At 58.3% G+C, this 15,521-nt stretch overlaps 9 protein-coding genes across 9 annotated transcripts; 5 read left to right on the forward strand and 4 right to left on the reverse strand.

Moving 5' to 3' along the window:
- Positions 1–393: 393 nt before the first annotated feature.
- On the forward strand, positions 394–821 carry CcaverHIS019_0206450 (uncharacterized protein; the record flags this gene model as incomplete). Its single annotated transcript, XM_060597681.1, has 2 exons — positions 394–585; positions 621–821. The coding sequence occupies 2 exons, from the start codon at positions 394–396 to the stop codon at positions 819–821; spliced, it is 393 nt and encodes a 130-aa protein (XP_060454549.1).
- Positions 822–2,105: 1,284 nt separating this feature from the next.
- Positions 2,106–2,980, forward strand: CcaverHIS019_0206460 (uncharacterized protein; the record flags this gene model as incomplete). Its single annotated transcript, XM_060597682.1, has 2 exons — positions 2,106–2,477; positions 2,513–2,980. 2 exons carry the CDS (start codon positions 2,106–2,108, stop codon positions 2,978–2,980), a joined length of 840 nt encoding a protein of 279 aa, XP_060454550.1.
- Positions 2,981–3,176: 196 nt separating this feature from the next.
- CBK1 (uncharacterized protein) lies at positions 3,177–5,150 on the reverse strand (the record flags this gene model as incomplete). The annotated part of the gene is made up of 7 exons (XM_060597683.1): positions 3,177–3,201; positions 3,288–3,648; positions 3,777–3,864; positions 3,898–4,285; positions 4,324–4,629; positions 4,661–4,756; positions 4,792–5,150. The coding sequence occupies 7 exons, from the start codon at positions 5,148–5,150 to the stop codon at positions 3,177–3,179; spliced, it is 1,623 nt and encodes a 540-aa protein (XP_060454551.1).
- Positions 5,151–5,683: 533 nt separating this feature from the next.
- On the reverse strand, positions 5,684–6,458 carry CcaverHIS019_0206480 (uncharacterized protein; the record flags this gene model as incomplete). The annotated part of the gene is made up of 4 exons (XM_060597684.1): positions 5,684–5,722; positions 5,867–5,954; positions 6,063–6,301; positions 6,402–6,458. 4 exons carry the CDS (start codon positions 6,456–6,458, stop codon positions 5,684–5,686), a joined length of 423 nt encoding a protein of 140 aa, XP_060454552.1.
- A 646-nt stretch (positions 6,459–7,104) lies between these two features.
- Positions 7,105–8,085, forward strand: RAD14 (uncharacterized protein; the record flags this gene model as incomplete). Its single annotated transcript, XM_060597685.1, has 3 exons — positions 7,105–7,620; positions 7,652–7,884; positions 7,926–8,085. The coding sequence occupies 3 exons, from the start codon at positions 7,105–7,107 to the stop codon at positions 8,083–8,085; spliced, it is 909 nt and encodes a 302-aa protein (XP_060454553.1).
- A 111-nt stretch (positions 8,086–8,196) lies between these two features.
- CcaverHIS019_0206500 (uncharacterized protein) lies at positions 8,197–9,074 on the reverse strand (the record flags this gene model as incomplete). The annotated part of the gene is made up of 3 exons (XM_060597686.1): positions 8,197–8,517; positions 8,569–8,774; positions 8,819–9,074. The coding sequence occupies 3 exons, from the start codon at positions 9,072–9,074 to the stop codon at positions 8,197–8,199; spliced, it is 783 nt and encodes a 260-aa protein (XP_060454554.1).
- Positions 9,075–9,664: 590 nt separating this feature from the next.
- Positions 9,665–10,807, reverse strand: ssb2 (uncharacterized protein; the record flags this gene model as incomplete). Its single annotated transcript, XM_060597687.1, has 6 exons — positions 9,665–9,685; positions 9,720–9,995; positions 10,028–10,330; positions 10,526–10,630; positions 10,663–10,766; positions 10,804–10,807. The coding sequence occupies 6 exons, from the start codon at positions 10,805–10,807 to the stop codon at positions 9,665–9,667; spliced, it is 813 nt and encodes a 270-aa protein (XP_060454555.1).
- A 778-nt stretch (positions 10,808–11,585) lies between these two features.
- CcaverHIS019_0206520 (uncharacterized protein) lies at positions 11,586–14,580 on the forward strand (the record flags this gene model as incomplete). Its single annotated transcript, XM_060597688.1, has 3 exons — positions 11,586–11,905; positions 11,943–13,732; positions 13,799–14,580. The coding sequence occupies 3 exons, from the start codon at positions 11,586–11,588 to the stop codon at positions 14,578–14,580; spliced, it is 2,892 nt and encodes a 963-aa protein (XP_060454556.1).
- A 407-nt stretch (positions 14,581–14,987) lies between these two features.
- Positions 14,988–15,499, forward strand: CcaverHIS019_0206530 (uncharacterized protein; the record flags this gene model as incomplete). Its single annotated transcript, XM_060597689.1, has 2 exons — positions 14,988–15,281; positions 15,326–15,499. 2 exons carry the CDS (start codon positions 14,988–14,990, stop codon positions 15,497–15,499), a joined length of 468 nt encoding a protein of 155 aa, XP_060454557.1.
- Positions 15,500–15,521: the final 22 nt, after the last annotated feature.

Here is a 15,521-nt window from a genome sequence, read left to right on the forward strand (position 1 = left end):
TTCTGTACATTGGAAGTTCCGTAAGTGCTCCACTTGTCCCGCCATCATCCAAATGACCGAATCGTCCTGGCTGCAAGTCACAGTACATAAGGTACCTAGTTGGAAGCATCATGGGGAGTGTCATGTGCGCAACTGCCGTCAGCACAGCCTCTCATCGCCGCTCATGCTGAGCAATGGATAAGATACTTCACAACGCCACCGAGAATCTCTCTTCGCCAACTCGGCACCCACCATACCTTCAGGAATGTCCGCCGTCCCTAACACTCTTGGGGCCAACGGAGGGCCTACGCCGGCCCCACCACTTATCACCTCGGTCCGTCCAATTATGCCTACCCTTCGTCAGCCCGACCACCACGGCGCGCCGTGGCTTCACGACGGTACGCGTCTGCTACAATGCGAGAAATCAGAGAATCGCTTTGTCGGAGAGGCACAAGTGCCGTTTCTAGAGCCGCGCTCGTCATCATCATCGTCTCCATCGTTGCGGCCATTGCCCTCGGCTTTTTGATCTGGTATCTCGTCCGCCGCCACAAAGCGAACAAGGCCCGCAAGGCGAATGCTAATAGCGGCCAGCTTGATATTGAGAAGGTGAGTTGCTGCACAACGGAAGGGGCTCATAGCAGTCGCGGGACGGGATCTCAAACACCCACTCTGCGGACATCCACTACGCTCCCAGCCTACAGTATGGCCCGCTAGAACACGCCGACTACCAGCCCCCGCCCGAGTCGTACCAGCCTCAACCACCCCTTTTGTACCACCCCAGCGTCATCCCAGGGTATAGCCAGGCCGGTAGTCCGCGCCTTGGAGACGCCGGCAGAAGGTAGCGGCTACGACGCAGGGTATCGTCAGAACGAGTACACGAATCGAAATCAAAATGACGACGGGCGCTAGGCGCGGGTGGTGCGTGCGAAACACACGAGTTATTATCTTTTTTTCCTTTATTATAGCCGTTCACGAGCGGACTATGAGAACGAGTAATTTGAGGCGAGGATGAGTTTGTGGGTATCAGCAATGCTAAGTCTTGACGTGCTGCGGATTCCAAAGGTTCGGACAGTTCCTATTCAAGCATATTGGTGGCATTGAGCTGCGTCCCTGACCTTGGGGTACCAGTCAGTCCATCACGGTGACAACGCTCCGTCTCGACTATACAATCGTGACCTCGATCTAGCTCGTGCCACGAGAACCGAACAGGCGCGACTCTTCGGTGGGAAGGCAAGGTTCTGGTGACATGACAGGTAACGTAGGTAGTAGACAATTCCAGACGAGCTTATTGGGTATCCTGAACTGAACTGCCATCTGCTGGACAAGTGTCGTTGGAAATACGATGCAGTGCAAGAACCAGGCGCAACAGCCTTGTGTTTATCCTATCCTTGGAACGACCTTGCGAACGTCGTAAAACCAACAACCAAAACATCAGCACCAGGGAGAGACTTGACTGCCGACGAGGACGGGAGTCTCTTGCTGGCGTACTCGATCAAACCTTTCAGGATAAGGGAGCCGAACAAGATCAGCAAATCAGTCGCACTGCCAAGGACCGCTCATCTCCAACTGACCCGGTGGCGCACCGGTATCTCCACGCCAGACGTTTGGGCGCCATGAAAAGGGGTCGGGGTCGGGGTCGAGGTGGCTATGGCCTGATGACACGCACAAGCACGCAACGCAACAGCAACAGCGTCCAGAGTGTCCAGAGTGTCCAGAGTGTCCAGACCGAGGGACAATCACGGGCAAGCTTAATCTGTCCCTGAGGATACTTTATCCGCAGCACAGGCAGCTTGCGGATCGGAGGAATTTTAATCCACACAGGGAAGGTCAGCCAACGTCAGCACTGCAATCCCCGATCCGAACAAGAACCGTTGCGATCCATTCACAAAAAGACAAACAACTCCCAGCAGAATGGCGCGATTCGAGCAGTTTGGTACATTCTTACATTCTCGCAGGCCCAGTTATTCGCTACAGCGTCCCTGCCAAGACGATGTGCTCGGTCTTTCCACTCAACCTGAACCGGAACCGGACGCTTGGATCCCAAGTAGAGATCTCTCCCTCTCTCCCTCTCTCGAACCAGTTTTTAACTCGACTAGGCCGATGCACATCTCACCCACTCACTCACAATGGCGACCAAGAAGAGCTCGGGAAACAACGGTGCCAAGGTCGCGACGGCCAAGACAGGTGGTTCCACCGGCAAGTCTGGGTCGGGCACATCGGGAGGCACAAAGGTGGGCGTCAAAGGACCCAGTCGGACTACAAAGAGCGTGGTCGGCACCAAGACTGTGAAAGCTTGTTTCGATGCCGATGGGTTCCAAGTTGCGTGCAAGAAGGTCGCGAGTAAAAAGACGGGCATCATTGTCGGATGTGTCATTGCTGCCATGGTCGTTCTTGTCTTGGCAATCGTCCTGTGGAAGAAACTCAAGGACAAGCGAAAGGCCGGAAAAGGCGATGAGGAGGTGGCCGAGGCAGAGGCAGAGGCAGACACAGAAGACAAGGTGAGTCTGCCCTCTTTGCTGAAATCTGATTCCAGGCCAACGACGGTTCACGCTCAACGTCGCCTGTTGGGCCCGATAGCGCCGCACCAGGACCCGACTACCAGCCCTCACCAAACCCGGGGTACGTGCCGCCCACGGCGTCGTACATGCCTGCGACCGGAGCGTACCTGCCTGCACCAGGGACGTTTGAGGCCCATCCCACCCAGAACTCGCATAACGAGGTCCCGCAAACACGCGAGATGGCCAACACCGACTACCAGCCGCCTGCGAGCGAGTCCCAGTCCAACACACCACAGAGCAGCGAGCCAAACGGGTTCCAGGCCCAACCAGTGATTCAAGGATACCAACCCAACACCGAGGACAAGACAGTCCAAGCTCCAACGACCGACGCCTACCAGCCGAACACAGTCTATCCCAGCGGATTCCAGCCCAACGCGCCAGCAGCAGCGAGCTCCGAGCCGATACCAAACGACATTCAGCCTTCCGCCGCTCGCCTCTCATAGCGGGCTACACCGAGCCAAAACAATCAACATACACGACAACTTAGCCGTCCGCCCTTCACGAACCATAATGATGAATGCCTCTTGTTTCTTGCAGCTCCAACTGAAAGCGTGTAGACGTTGTGCATACAAGGTATCGATCGTATCAGCCCTATGACCTGTGAGAGAATGAGTGGGCCGCTGTGCGGTGTGTGTAAATCTAGAGCATCTCGTAGCGGCGGAAACTGGGGTCAGCTGCCTGTCTGCCTGTCTGCCTGTCGTCCTAGAGGTGGAGCCTCCAGAGCCCGGTGGACGCGCGCCCTCGACTCACGTGTAACCCAAGAACGCAAGGTCCTTTGTCGCGTTCGAGCTGTTGTCCTGCCCTTGGGGGACGTCGGGAACCTGCTCCAACTCGTCGGTGGGGAAGTAGCTTGTGTCCGTCATCGAGCGTAAATGGGGGACGAATGGGGCGTCAATGTTGCGGATCGTCGCCCAGTCGACGCCATAAAAGAAGGGGTGTGCCTTGAGCTGCTCGACATTGAGGCGGCGGTCTGCTTCGCACAGCATGCGCCGCACCAGGTCCTCGGCCTCACGCGACAGGTGGACGTCGTCTGGGAAGTACAGGTGGTTGCGCCAGTCGATGATCTTGCGGTACACGTCGTGTGCGTTCTCCGAGCAGAAGGGCGGGTAACCTGAGGTTAACGAGGACGCGGGCGGGGAGGGAGGGGAGAGCGTCCCACAACGGAGAGCGGATCAGCAACAATCCGCAAAAGCCGAGCAGATACCACACATCCACATCACGCCGACCAAACAAACTCACCGACAAGGCACTCAAACATGATCGCACCGAGCGACCACCAATCACACTCCTTTCCATAGCCTTGCTGCAGGAAGATCTCTGGGGAAATCTGTCATCAGCGCTGTTCAAACAGATAACCAACGTAGTCCGGTGTGCCGACAGTCGAATACGCAAGCTTGCGACGGTTGGCCTTCCATGTCGCAATGTCCTGCTTGCTCGTCATGGTGAGGTTGATGGCGTTGACCATCACCGAGTTACGCGCCGCGCCGCCCGCCGCCGAGTGACGGTGGTTGCTAACATCGCCGCCGCCCAACAGCTTCTGGTAGTACGCCGAGTCGTGCTGCTTGTGGAAACCGGTTGACAGGCCAAAGTCGGATAGCTTGATGTGGCCCAGGCTGTCGATGAGGATGTTGTCAGGCTTGATGTCACGATGGATGAAGCCCAGGTTGTGCACGGCCTCGATGGCGAGGATGCACTCGGCCATGTAGAACTTTGTCACGTCCTCGGAGAACGTGTCGTACTTGATGAGCCTGGTGTCAGCTATCTGTACCGAATTGCAGCAGCTTACATAGTCATCAGGTCACCGCCGGGAAGGAACTCCATGATGAGGTAGAGGTTGTTAAGGTCCTGGAACGAGTAGTAGAGTTGAACGACCCATGGCGAGTTGGATTCGGCGAGCACGTCACGCTCCGCACGGACGTGAGCGAGCTGGTCCTTCTTGAACATTTCATTCTTGCGCAGACTCTTCATAGCGTAGATCTTGCCCGTGTCTGCCTTTTGCACGAGGCGGACTTCACCGAACGCGCCCTTGCCAATGACCTTGACGGTACGGAAGTTCTCGAGTCCGATGCGCGTGCGCCGCAGGCGCAGGAAGCTGGGGTCAGTCACGTCGAGCTTGGACCTACTTTGACTCGCGGCGGCCAAGCGCGAGGAGCTGACGCGCCTTGAGGCTCTCCGGGGTCATCTGGTCCAAGTGCAGCTGCTTCTCGAGCGTTGTCCGGCTTTCATCAGCCTGAATACCAATCAAGAAACTCACCGCTCCTTGCGTCCGACGACACCCTCAACCGCCTCCTTGTAGTACAGCTCGAGCTTCATCTTGGCGGCAGTCGCCTTACCGCGCGTCTCCTCGCTGAACTGCTGCGGCCGGCGCTCAAAGTAGACATAGTCGGGTCCGCGGTCTGGCGTGCTTGGACTGCTCGGGTATGGGCTGCCCATGGTCACGTCGCCGCCTGGCTGATTAAGCTGACCTGGCTGACCGATGTTGGATTGGGCGACAGAGGGTACAGGGGGCATGGGGGAGGTGCGGCCGACCTGGCCGCTGGAGACGCCGGCCATGGCTTGGGCTTGGGGATCGTCTAGTTGAGAGCGGTAGCTGGGACCGGGCTGGTAAGCCATGATGGAATGGGAGAGAGAGGAGGGAAGAGACTGGATGTCAAGTGTCTGTCTAGTGTGGTGGTGGGTGGTGTGCTGGAGACGCGGGATCAGATTGACAGGATCTGGGCGGGACACGGCGCGTCAACCGATCGTCTACCAAAAGAACAACTATAGTAGAATCTCACACAAAGCTCAAAGCTCCAAGCCCAGCCCAGCCCAGCCCTTGACGTACACCAGGTCTTAAGCTTTCTGCGTAATGTATGTAAAGGGGTACAGAACGAACAGTATTCATTTAATGCATGGCATGCGGTGTATCATAGTAATTTAGGGCATTAAGGGCTCGAGAAAGGTTACGGTGTGGATGAGGGGTAAGTATCTGTGTCAGCCAAGTTGGCCGACTGTTAATCTCAAAAATAGAATCCAGAGGTTGATCCAAAGTACCAATCCCTTTCCCTCTCACTCAAAACTAAACAAGTATGCATGGAATCACTTCTGATCTGATCTGTTCTCTTCTTTGCTTCTGACTTCTGAGCGCTCATCGATCATTGACCGAATTAACCGGTGTGGTACTTGTGCTCGGTGTCGCCCTTGACCTGTAGGTTGAACAAATCACCGGGGATAAGCGCCAAGACGTTGTCGATGAGGGGGGTGAGGATTGTGCGTGAGAAGCGCCGTGCCCCGCATATGCAAGAGGAGGGCGTCAGTTCTTGACCTAACAAACAGCGTAGAGAACTCACCTTGCGGACATCGACGTTGATGGTCGGGTAACCGTCCTCCATGTGTCCATCACGAGTCCGGTAACGGTACTTGAAAGCAGCGACCTGGCTGTAAAGGTTAGCGCTATCAGGGATACTCGAATGGCAGGCACCGTCGCGGCATGTGCCACACAGTGGCTGGGAACCACCAACTCCAACTCCAACTCCCACTACTCACCCAGCGCCCAGCTCCTGCTTGTTGACGTCGTCCCACGGGTTGACCATGCCGCGGGCAAGCATGCGACGGCCCTCCTCGGGCTCGGTCGTCTTGGACATTAGGAAGTAGCCGGTCACGGTGGCGACGGCGACCATGATGAACGCCAACGGGTAGAGGCCGGGGTCGCGGCGAGCCATGCGGTTCACCTGCGACGACGCCTGTTGGATGTTCTTGTATGACGAGAGCTTGGTCGGGTCCACCTGGGGTCAGCCCGAGTCGAAGAGGAAGAGCAGAGATGGGGGGGGGGGGAATGTGGTCGGAGTGGGACCAGCCGAATAGGGTTGGACACAAGAGGCTCACATCAGTCGCCAGGTGCTGCGGCTGGCTAGAGTTGAAGAGGCGACGGGTCGGGAACATTGTTATGGGTAGTTCAGTGAGTGGTAGATAGTGGGGGAGTATCTATAGACCCAAGGGCGCGGGCGTTATATATGTGTGAGAGGTGGGAAATGGCACGGACGGATCACGAGTCTAGGCCTACACACCGGATCTGCTGGACCTGCTGCACATGCTGGACATACATCGCCGCTGGGAGAATGGGAGTATTGGAGTATGGGTATGGAAGCAGAGAGATGAGACACACGCAGGACAGCAATATGGCGCATGACCAAGGACGCGGGGCGCGCATGAAGTCATCAGCTGACCTTGACGTCAGACCTGGCTCGTCCCAGCCATCCTTATATCCCCCCGTTCCACCAGCCACCAAGCTCGCGATTAGGAATCCGCGTTTAATCATATGGACGTCGCCTGTGGGGCATTAGTGAGGTCATGTAATTCAGATCGTGAGAGTGGCTGCCAACAATAGCTTCGCATTAACAGGAGATTGTCCCTCACCACCAACCTGCCCACCCGCGACTGGCCTTTATCCTTTGTCCGAGGTCACGTGGCTTGCGGAATCAAATCCATTCTCAGCCACGCGATTCTCGGCCTCCACTTTTGCCTTCCACCTTTGGCCACCCATCTGCTCTAATGCTCTTGCTTCCAAGTGACTCAACTTTTGCTGACAATGTCCGACCTCACGCCGGCGCAAGCGCGCGCTGCAGCCCTCAACCGCCTCAAAGCGAAAGCGAAACACTCGGCACCCACCTCCTCTCCATCATTAGTGAACAATGCAGCGGCTGTACCGACCTCGACACGCAACATGGTGTCGGCGCAGGCCGACGCTGAGGCCGCGACGGGCGCTGCACCACTTCCTCGCAATCCCGGATTGGGGAAATACTTCGAGTACGATCTGAGCAAGCTGCATAACTCGCGCGGTGGTTTCCTGACCGAGGACGACCTCGAGGGCGACCGGATCCGGAGTGTCGTCGAGCTAGCGCGGCAGAAGGAACGCGAGAAGCAGATGATGCGTGAGGGCGAGGAACCTGCCATTCTGCCCGACTCCTCACCACGATGTGACGAGTGCCGCTCCCTCGAGATCGACAACCAGCTCCTCAAAGTATTTGATGTGCGCGTGTGCAAGAACTGCAAGGAGAAATATCCCGACAAATACAGCCTCCTCACCAAGACCGAGTGCAAGGAAGTGAGTTGGAAATGGGGCGTGCTGACGGCAGGACTATCTCTTGACAGATCCCGAGTTGCGCGATACCGATCTCCTACCACACCTCCTCAAGGCCAACCCGCACGCCGCGTCGTACTCGAACATGATGCTATTCCTGCGGATGCAGGTCGAGGAAGTCGCGTGGAAGAAGTGGGGAGGGGAGAAGGGGCTCGATGCCGAGTGGGCGCGGCGTGAGGACCAGAAGAAGCGTAAGCGCGAGGCAAAGTTTGAGGCCGGGCTTAGGGAGTGAGTAGGCAAATAGCCAAATAGGGAGATGCTGACGAAAGCCTCCGGAAGCGGACACGCAATAACCAGTACCAGCGACGCGTGGAGGCGCAACATTTGCACGAGTTCGAGGACGCTGAGGAGGTCACGGACCGGCATGGGGACACGCACACCATCCAGCGATGCACGTGCGGGGCTGAACAAGAGGTCGAGGTGATGTAAGCAAGCGGAGTGGGCCGTACAGTGTTGTAGCGCTAGAACGTAAAAGTCTAGAGGGTAGAGCAAGATCCATGTATCCGCAGTCTATTGTCCAGTATGGTCCTATTCAGCCGCTCAGTACGGCGCGACGCGTGCCGGTTTGCGATACGTGCAGCACGAGATGACGTACGGCGCAACGCTGATCGTGACGAGCACAAAGCTCACCCAGGTGAGGTACAGCGCTGGACCGGGGGTCACGACAATACCGAGCTTGACGCCACCTTGGACCTTGACGATGGACAGCCATGCGTTCTTGGCGATGATGGATGTCCAGATCGCAGCGCCGATCATGAGGAAGAACGCGCCAAGGCCGGCGCACCCGGCTGCAATGAGGAAGCAGAAACGGAGCTTGATCAGGCCAAAGACGAACGCGAGGAGTGTCAGGATAGACGCGACCTGGAGTCAGCTGATCAACCTCCCGGGAGAGCTGGACAAATGGAGACTCACAAAGATGAGGCTGGACGCTGAGCGCGACAGGCTCCCGTTCCAGCCATTATTTTTGAACGTGCTCGAGGGAATAATGTCCTGCGTAATCTTCTTGTAATCGATTGGCTGGCTCGGCGTATCCGCGAGCATCTGCTCGAACGGCGCGAACGGGTACCCGATGGTGGTGGCATTGCATACGCCCCCCGACTTCTGGTATCCACAAGCGTCTGCCGTCAGCTTACCCGTTCCCATTCCGTTGAGCAGCACTCACTGTACAGCCCGTAGCGGTAGTACTGGCGCAGGCCCTTGCTCTGACCGAGGGGTGTGTTCTGCGTCCAGTAGAGGTTGTTGCTCTTCTTGTTGGCGCTCTGCACCGCGTTACCGAAACCCGACACATCCACTTGCACCATGTACAGGCCGCTTGTGACAGCTCCCGGCGAGATCTGCCCGATGTTCGCGAAGACGAGGAGGATGACCGAGATCAAGGTCAGCACCGAGGCGCCCGCGATGCAGTGTTCGCCGCGCATGTTGAACCGGAGCAGGTGGGGATGAGATTAGCAACAAAAACAAGTGGGACGCGTTGGTGGGCCCAAGTCTTCAACAGGAGATGGGTCAGGTTTGTGCGGCTCATGCCGTGGCGGCATAAGCCCTCGCCCGGCGTCGCGCGATGGCTGTGAGCTTGTTGAGCTTCCTTGGCCCCTTGGTGCATACCTCCTGTCGCTTTCCTGGAGCGTTCATGGCTATTCATGGTGAGGGATCGTGAGGAGAGGCTGAATTGTGGAAGCGAAGAGGGCCAAAGAGAAGGACAACTTACATGGGTGGGAACGCGCCAACAGAGGAGGTGGCGCAAAAACCCCTCCAGGGTGTACCACACACCTGAATTCAAATGGAGCTACCAAGTCCCTATCCCTCAATTGACCATTGAAATGTCTTAATAACTCCTGATATGTACTTTCTACTCTTCAACGCACAGGCGTCTCAGCTACTCAGTGAATAAACCACGACCACAAGTTGGCCATAGTCACCAACACCCACAAACAGCTCATGTCTACATCGTACACACGCTTCTTTACAGCATCAATGACACACAGCCGACGCCACGGAACGCCGTGCAAGATTATGTGGCCGCTGCGACGTGCTGATGTTAGCTCAGCAGCACAGAAGCTCCTCACAAGATCGTCGATCGTCGAATAGAGCAGGCCCTCGCCCATGAGCTGCTCGATCGCCTCCATCACCTCCTCGCCGTTGACCGCACCGCACATGCGCCCGACATGCTTGACGTGCATGCCCTCCCCGCTCGTGTCCGCCGACACAATCTCCATGATCTTCTTCTGCATTGGGATAAGATGGCCGTACATGTCGCCACCGCCCGCCGCTGGCGCTGCGTAGCTGTTGGCGTTGGCGTTGGCGTTGGCATTCGCACCAGCCGCCCCAGCACCTCCTTGGGCCTGGCGTCAGCATTGGACAGAGCCACACTCACAGCGCCGGGGTTGCGGATTGTGAGGCTGACCTGCAGCGCTTTGAGGAAGTGGTGATACACCTCGTTGTGGTCCTCGATGGGCCGGATCGTCTGCGCCGAGACGTGACGCTTGCCACCGAACACCTTGATGGTGCCAATGACGCTCACGAACTTGTCCTGCTCGATGCCATCAGTCTTGCCAGAATCGTCGTCCGAGCTGTCCAGCCACTGCCGCACGTCGACGTAGCCGTAGCCGTCACCGATCTCGTACGAGACGTTAGTCGCCGTCGAGGACTTGTTGTGGACGGTACCGACAAACTGGATCTGAAAATCAGCTGAAGGGCGCTGCGCTTCGAGATGGTAACGGTGACGAATCCGGGTGGCAAAGTCTACAATTAAGGCAGTCAACTTGCGCAGCCCGGGTCATTGTCACAGTTGAGGGACCTGCGCCAATGGCCGCTGCTCGCCTCTGCAGAGCACCGTTGCCACCACCACCTTCCTCGGCCACCTTCGACTCACTGGTCCAATGTCTGCGCCGTCAATCTGGAAATCCGACTCTGGCACTGGCTGGTCCGCGTTGAGAATCTGTTGCACCGTAACAGGTCGGAGTGATTGGTTGGTACGCTGCCATCAGCTTGACCTTGCCTCACGCACACCTTCCTCCCTTCACCGCCAGGGCTCTGCTGCGAGCCGCCGCCGTAAGGCGACCCACCCTGCATGAAGCCACCACCCTCTCTGCCAGCGTAGTATGGGTTTTCGCCTGGTGTCAGCTATTCGTTGGGCTAGAAGAGACATACTCATTGTTGTGTGTTGTGAGGGTTGAAAGGACGAGGAGGAAAGTCAACTAGCGTCATGAAAGCGAGACGCGTCGGGCGCGTCCCCCACGTGACAAGAGGTTAGTCAACCACCGTTGGTGAGCCTAGTTGGATAGGTTTAGGCCTGTGAGCTGAGTCATTTTTTTCTAATGATATCGGATTTGGCCGGTGACGTGCGTTGTGTATCCCCAGGCTCAGCACTGGCGGAATGCACAGGCCCCATCAGGGCGAGCAGGGCACATGCTCTGATTATATGCCCTTGGGGAATTGGGGACCTGATTTTAAAAGACAATTAGAAATGAGGAGCCAAAAACATTAAGAAAGAGAGGTACAAATTCAATAGGCCCTACGACCAAACGTAGTGTCTCGGTTTCGAGCCAATGTTTGCCGTACTGCCGCCAGCTTGCGCCGCCTGCGCCAGCCGACTCTGAATTCGCACCTTCTCCGGCTGGCCTCGGCTGACATACCACTCAGCCACCCCACTCCCCCCATTCTCACACCAAAGGTCCGCAGGCTACAAGTCGACTCATACTCATCCATCATTACCCACACCGTCTCCGGACAAGCATCCGCTTGTGGTTTTCCATCCACCAGCTCTAGTGCATCCGGTTCATCGTTTGTTTGTCACCGTCGCCCACCAGAGCGCGGCAGCGATTGTCCCGCTCGTGCCCGTCGCTCTTGTCCGATCCGGTCACAGATTCACCGGCTTGCGCCGTCAACTATCATCCACCTGCCATACCTAACCACCACCATCAGCATCCGTCATGAAGGTACCCCCTGTGCGCCGCACGTCGTCCGACGCGTCGAGTCATTACTCGCCATATCCGCCAACCTCGTCGCTCCCCACATTTTCCCAGCCGGGCCCACCGGCACGCACAAACTCGACCCCAACCATCCCAGAATCGCCCAATCCCGGCCCCGAGCAGCCGACTTACAAGGTCGCCCGTGCCATTTCGTCATGTACACGCTGCCGTTCGCGCAAGCAGAAATGCGACGGCAAGCTCCCGGCATGCTCCGCGTGTGAGCGCGCAAAGGTTGAGTGCATTGGCTTTGACGCTATCTCCAAGACCAACGTCTCGCGCAAGTGAGTAGTACCACCGTTCTTGCCACTGACGGTCCAGCTACCTCCACCAACTGGAGCAGGAGGTCGCTTCGTTGCGTGCTCAGGTGGCGTCGTTGCAGTCGGGAGGCGGTGGTGGCGACCCCGTCGGGCGCACCAAGCGCGACATTGGTGCCAGTTCTTCCCATACGGTTAGCTCGTTTGGCGGTTCGTCGGGCCTGGCTATCGACCCAACGTTGCAGGGTCCGGAGGGCGAGCCACCAATGCGTTCGCCGTGGGACTCGCCGTCAGGAATACCCAGCCGGAGACCTGACTATCCCCTTCCGCTCAACAACAGCGACTCGCCCCGATCGCCAGTCGTCGGCAGCAGCAGCAGTCGGCGATCGGTGTCTCGGGAGCGGAATCAGAACCCGATAACCTCGGGCGCCGCTGCCGCGACCTCACTTACGCGCATGGTGCAAGACGCTGCGTTGCGTACTGGTCACGCCGTGTCGGGCTCATCGGGCGCGACGCTTTTCAACTCGTCCAACGGCCGCGCGGGAGAGTCGCCAAGCGACAGCAAGGACTCACCTGTTACCCATATGGATCATGACCGCGAGGGCGATTACCACATGTCCCCAGAGCGCGTCGTTACGCCGAGGTCAGCTGCGATGCAAGCGCCGAGCGGACGCGCGCCCTCCGCTTCGTCGTCGTCGGGCAGGCGGACGCGCCGTGCCTTCGTCGTGCCCCCTCTCCCGCCGCAGCCGGCCGTTGAGCGTCTTGTGGCGGCGTACGTCGACTTCGTCGGCGTCACTGCGCCCATCATCCATATCCCGACCCTCGGCAAGCAATTACAGCGCATGCGTGAGGGCGTCGACGTCGACGAGAGCGACGTCTTTGTCGTAATGATGGTGCTGGCGCTGAGCTCAATGGCGAGTTCACGCTTTGTCAACCCACCAGACGAGTTACGCACTTGTTCAGAGGCGTTCCACAATGAGGCGCTCAATCACCTTGATTCGGTGTTCGAGTCGCAGAACTACATCAGTCTGCAGGCGATCCTGCTCCTTGTGTGGTATTCGCTACTCAACCCGGACAAGGGCTCCATTTGGTTCCTTGTTGGCCTCGCGACGCGCACCTGTGTTGACCTCGGCTTCCACAACGAGAACAACTCCCAGACTGAGAAGGTTGACAACCTGGAGCTCGACATGCGCCGCCGCCTCTTCTGGATCACGTACAAGATGGACCGACTTCTCTCGCAGTCTCTCGGCCGTCCGCCCAGCATCCCGGACGGGTTCATCTGCGCCGCCTTGCCGGCGGTCCAGCACGATGTTGACATCAAGCCGGGCCAGTACGGGCCGTACACGGGCGAACCCTGTGCGTACAAGGCCGTGTTCGTGCACACAGTCAAGCTCCGCCAGCTGCAGTCGGAGATCTTGAACAACACATATGGTGTCAACAATCAGCCCGCGCCCAAGGAGGAGTGGTTCGACGACATGTTTGAGCGGCTCAAGTCGTGGCTCTCCAGTGCGCCGGAACCGCGTGGCACCGTTTCGACAGAGGGCTATGCCATCTCGTTCCACAACTCGTGTCTGCTGCTCTTCCGCCCATCTCGCGGCAACCCCAAGCCGAGCCGCACCGCGTTGGGCACTGTTCTGGCCAGTTCAAGCTACATCATCCGCATCTACCGCAGGATGCAGATCAACAACCGCATCAGCTGGCTGTGGATGACGAGTCATTTCTCGTTCATGGCCGGACTCTCCTACCTGTACGCGTTCTACAACTTGTACAGCTTGGGCGACGGGCGTGTCCCCTCGCTGGACGAAGCGATGGTTGACGTTGACTCGTGCCTTGCCGTTCTCGAATACCTTGCACGTGAGTCGCCTCTGCTTTCGCCGGAAGGGGCCTGCATGCCCTTCGAAGACAGCCTGCTAACGGTAGCGCGTGTGCCTTCGGCCCAGGCGTGTCACGACACTATGAAGAGCGTGTCGCAGGCCATCATCGAGCAACTCTCCAAAATGTCGCCTCCGCGCAAGGACGGGCTTCCTCAGGCGCGTTCTCCCGGTGGTCGGTTCCGCGCCGCGGCACTCAGCTCGGCGCGCGACGACCCGTTGCCGAACGACGCGACGTTCCCCGCGCCGCTCCCGCCCACGACGCTCCCGTACGAGCTCACTCTCCTCGAGCATCTCTTCCTTAACCCTCTCACCTCCCATCACAAGGCATCAGGATACACGAACGGAGCCAAGGCCGCCGCGGCGGCTGCGCAGGTCCGTAAGAGCTGCACCAAGGTGAGCGTGCGCAACGACGCCGCGGCGACGACAAGGACCCAGGGCAGTATTCCCGCGAGCCTGCCGCCAAGCGCGTTCCACTCGTTCGGGCCGTACGGTATTGCCGCACAGGTTTCGGGCGGCAATCAGGGCACGCCGTCGCTCGCGAGCGTCGCTGGCGCGTGGCTCGGTAGCAGCTCGGGGCAGGCAGCAACGAGTGCGGTCGTTCCCGGCGCGCCGTCAGGCGTTCCGAACGCGATCAACGCCGAGCTCGCACTCTCGGGCATGACTGGCGGTGACACGAACGGTACTGGTGCAGCAGACGCGACTGGCGTCGACCCTTCCGCAAGCTTTGACATCTTCTCATTCCTCATGGACGAGGAGGGCGGTTTGAACGGCCTCAACACGGGATGGAACGCGCTGGATGTGCCTGCCGACTTCCCGCTATGGAGCTAGACGCGAGTGCGAGCAAAGTGCGCCAAGAAGATGGCACCCCGGTGGGCCAGTGGCGCTGGTGCGAATGTGCCAGCCCAAGGGCCGAAGGGCTGGAGGAACAGTTTACTTGCAGCCAAGCTGCGTAATCAAAACCCACTAGAGGACATTGGTCTTGGGATAGTGTATGCGTATGGACATGTTAACCCGACCCGAGCCTGGCACGGACCGACGTGACTAAGTGACCAAGTGAACAAGTAACGAACATGACCAAAAGGACCAAAAAGTAGTGCACGGACCGTCTTCCGATGTGCTGAGCCATGGGCCATCTTGGCTTTCGCAACGCTCGAGCTCACCTTTTTCCCGTTCCGTGGATCCATTCTTATTCTCATTCTCATTCTCTCACTCACTCGTCTTCTCATTCGCGTACAATGGCAACACCTTTGGCCCCACTCGCCAGCTCCACCACAGCGACGATCACCAGCTGGACGACAGTAGTGGCCGCGGCTGCGACCGGGACCGCAACCGGCTGCGTGGGCAAGGGGTGCAAGAAGACGGACAAGGGCAAAGTCGCCGGCATTGCTGTCGGGTGTGTGCTCGGTGTGTTTGTCGTTGCCGGGGCGCTCGCACTGCTGTGGTTTCGGGCGCGGCGGAAGAGGGACGACAAGTGGACGAAAGCCGACCCGCGCATATCAGTCGTGTCTCCTGAAGAGGTTGTGGTGCATGTGAGTCCCTAGTCTGTCTCCCAACCCTCCTCCGTTGACACCAGCCCCCAACTCCTGTCGCGACGCGCGCACCGTACCGCCCACACATCTCGCTCGGCCGCGACGGGTGCTACACGCCCGTGCAGTACGAGGGTGAGGAGACGTACGTGTACCAACCTCATTCCAACGCGAGCAAGAGCAGTCTGGGCGCGACCGAAGAGCGGCCGCATCCGGGATAATTCAAAGTGGACAGTCTATGCA

This window comes from Cutaneotrichosporon cavernicola (assembly GCF_030864355.1).
Source record: "Cutaneotrichosporon cavernicola HIS019 DNA, chromosome: 2".
Taxonomy (NCBI): Eukaryota; Fungi; Basidiomycota; class Tremellomycetes; order Trichosporonales; family Trichosporonaceae; genus Cutaneotrichosporon; species Cutaneotrichosporon cavernicola.